We start from the raw sequence: 2,159 nt of genomic DNA, 5'->3' as shown, positions 1-2,159 counted from the left end.
TTCCAGGGGTGATTTTGGGGTTCTAGGAGTGATTTTGGGGGGTGTTTTGGGGTTCCAGGGGTGATTTAGGGGGGTATTTTGGGATCCCCAGCCCCCCCTGAGCCCTCCATCCCCCCGTTCCCACCCGCAGTCCCCGAAGGAGCCGGAGCAGCTGCGGAAGCTCTTCATCGGCGGCCTGAGCTTCGAGACCACGGACGAGAGCCTGCGCAGCCACTTCGAGCAGTGGGGCACGCTGACCGACTGCGTGGTGAGACCCCAAATCCTTCCTGGGACCCCAAAACCTCCCTGGGGATCCTAAACCTCACTGGGACCCCAAATCCTTCCTGGGGATCCTAAACCTCCCTGGGGTACACTGACTGACTGCGTGGTGAGACCCCAAATCCTCCTGGGGACACCCCTAAACCTCCCTGGGGACCCCAAATCCTTCCTGGGGACCCCAAATCCTCGTGGGGACCCTAAAACCTCCCTGGGGTTCCTAAACTTCCGTGGGGTACGCTGACTGACTGCGTGGTGAGACCCCAAAACCCTCCTGGGGACCCCAAATCCTCCTGGGGACCCTGAAACCTCCCTGGGGCACCCCAAAACCTCACTGGGGAATCCCTAAACCTCACTGGGGATTCTAAACCTCCCTGGGGCACGCTGACCGACTGTGGTGAGACCCCAAACCCATGGGGACCCTAAAAACCTGTCGCCTGTCCCTGTTTCTGTTTCTTGTCCCCATCCCTGTCCCATCCCTGTCCCTGTCCCCAACGCTGTCCCCCGTCCCGTGTCCTTGCCCTGCCCTGTCCCCGTCCTGTCCCTGTCCCCAATGCTGTCCCCTCTGTCCCCATCTCCTGTCCCTCTCTCATCCCTGTCCCCGTCTCCTGTTGCTGTCCCATCCCTGTCCCTGTTCCCATCCCATTCCTGTCTCTGTCCCCAACGCTGTCCCCAACGCTGTCCCCAGGTGATGCGGGACCCCAACACGAAGCGCTCGCGGGGCTTTGGCTTTGTCACCTACTCGTCGGTGGAGGAGGTGGACGCCGCCATGAACGCGCGGCCACACAAAGTGGACGGCAGGGTGGTGGAACCCAAACGGGCAGTGTCCCGAGAGGTGAGGGACATTGGGGACACTGAGGGGACATTGGGGACACTGAGGGGACATTGGGGACACTGAGGGGACACGGCAGGGTGGTGGAACCTAAACGGGCCGTGTCCCGAGAGGTGAGGGACATTGGGGACACTGAGGGGACATTGGGGACACTGAGGGGACACGGCAGGGTGGTGGAACCCAAACGGGCAGTGTCCCGAGAGGTGAGGGACATTGGGGACATTGGGGACATTGGGGACACTGAGGGGACACAGCAGTGTGGTGGAACCCAAACGGGCAGTGTCCCGAGAGGTGAGGGACATTGGGGACACTGAGGGGACATTGGGGACACAGCAGGGTGGTGGAACCCAAACGGGCCGTGTCCCGAGAGGTGAGGGACATTGGGGACACTGAGGGGACATTGGGGACACTGAGGGGACACTGGGGACACAGCAGGGTGGTGGAACCCAAACGGGCAGTGTCCCGAGAGGTGAGGGACACTGGGGAGTCACTGTCCATCCCTTATGGTGGCACTGGGGACAGGGACAGGGCGATGGCAGTGCCTGCTGCTCCCGCTGCTGGCACTGGGGACAGGGATGGGGACGGGGTGGTGGCAGTGGCTGTGCCCGCTGTCCCTCCCGGTGCCCACTGTCCCATGGTGGCCCTCGGGACAGGAATGGTGGCCATGCCCACTGTCCGGTGCCCGCTGTCCGTCCCTGTTCCCACTGTCCTGTGGTGGCCCTGAGGACAGTGGTGGTGGCTGTGCCCACTGACCCTCCCGGTGCCTGCTGTCCCATGGTGGCCCTGGGGACAGCAATGGTGGCCGTGCCCGCTGTCCCATGCCCACTGACCCCCCATGCCCACCCCCAGGACTCGCAGCGGCCCGGGGCGCACCTGACGGTGAAGAAGATTTTCGTGGGGGGCATCAAGGAGGACACGGAGGAGCATCACCTGCGCGAGTACTTCGGGCAGTACGGCAAGATCGAGGTCATCGAGATCATGACCGACCGCGGCAGCGGCAAAAAGCGCGGCTTCGCCTTCGTCACCTTCGACGACCACGACTCGGTGGACAAAATCGTCAGTGAGTGCTGGG

At 63.2% G+C, this 2,159-nt stretch overlaps 1 protein-coding gene across 1 annotated transcript; it reads left to right on the top strand.

Annotated features, from left to right (window-relative positions):
• Positions 1 to 91: 91 nt before the first annotated feature.
• On the top strand, positions 92 to 2,153 carry LOC130588451 (heterogeneous nuclear ribonucleoprotein A1; the record flags this gene model as incomplete). Its single annotated transcript, XM_057389372.1, has 3 exons — positions 92 to 247; positions 944 to 1,090; positions 1,937 to 2,153. Coding segments are annotated over 3 exons (520 nt in total), but the record flags the coding sequence as incomplete, so codon positions are not given.
• Between the last annotated feature and the right edge of the window lie 6 nt (positions 2,154 to 2,159).

This window comes from Malurus melanocephalus, unplaced genomic scaffold (assembly GCF_030028575.1).
Source record: "Malurus melanocephalus ecotype Western Australia unplaced genomic scaffold, MMel_1.1 scaffold_5204, whole genome shotgun sequence".
Taxonomy (NCBI): Eukaryota; Metazoa; Chordata; class Aves; order Passeriformes; family Maluridae; genus Malurus; species Malurus melanocephalus.
This window is presented reverse-complemented; position numbering and strand designations above follow the sequence as displayed.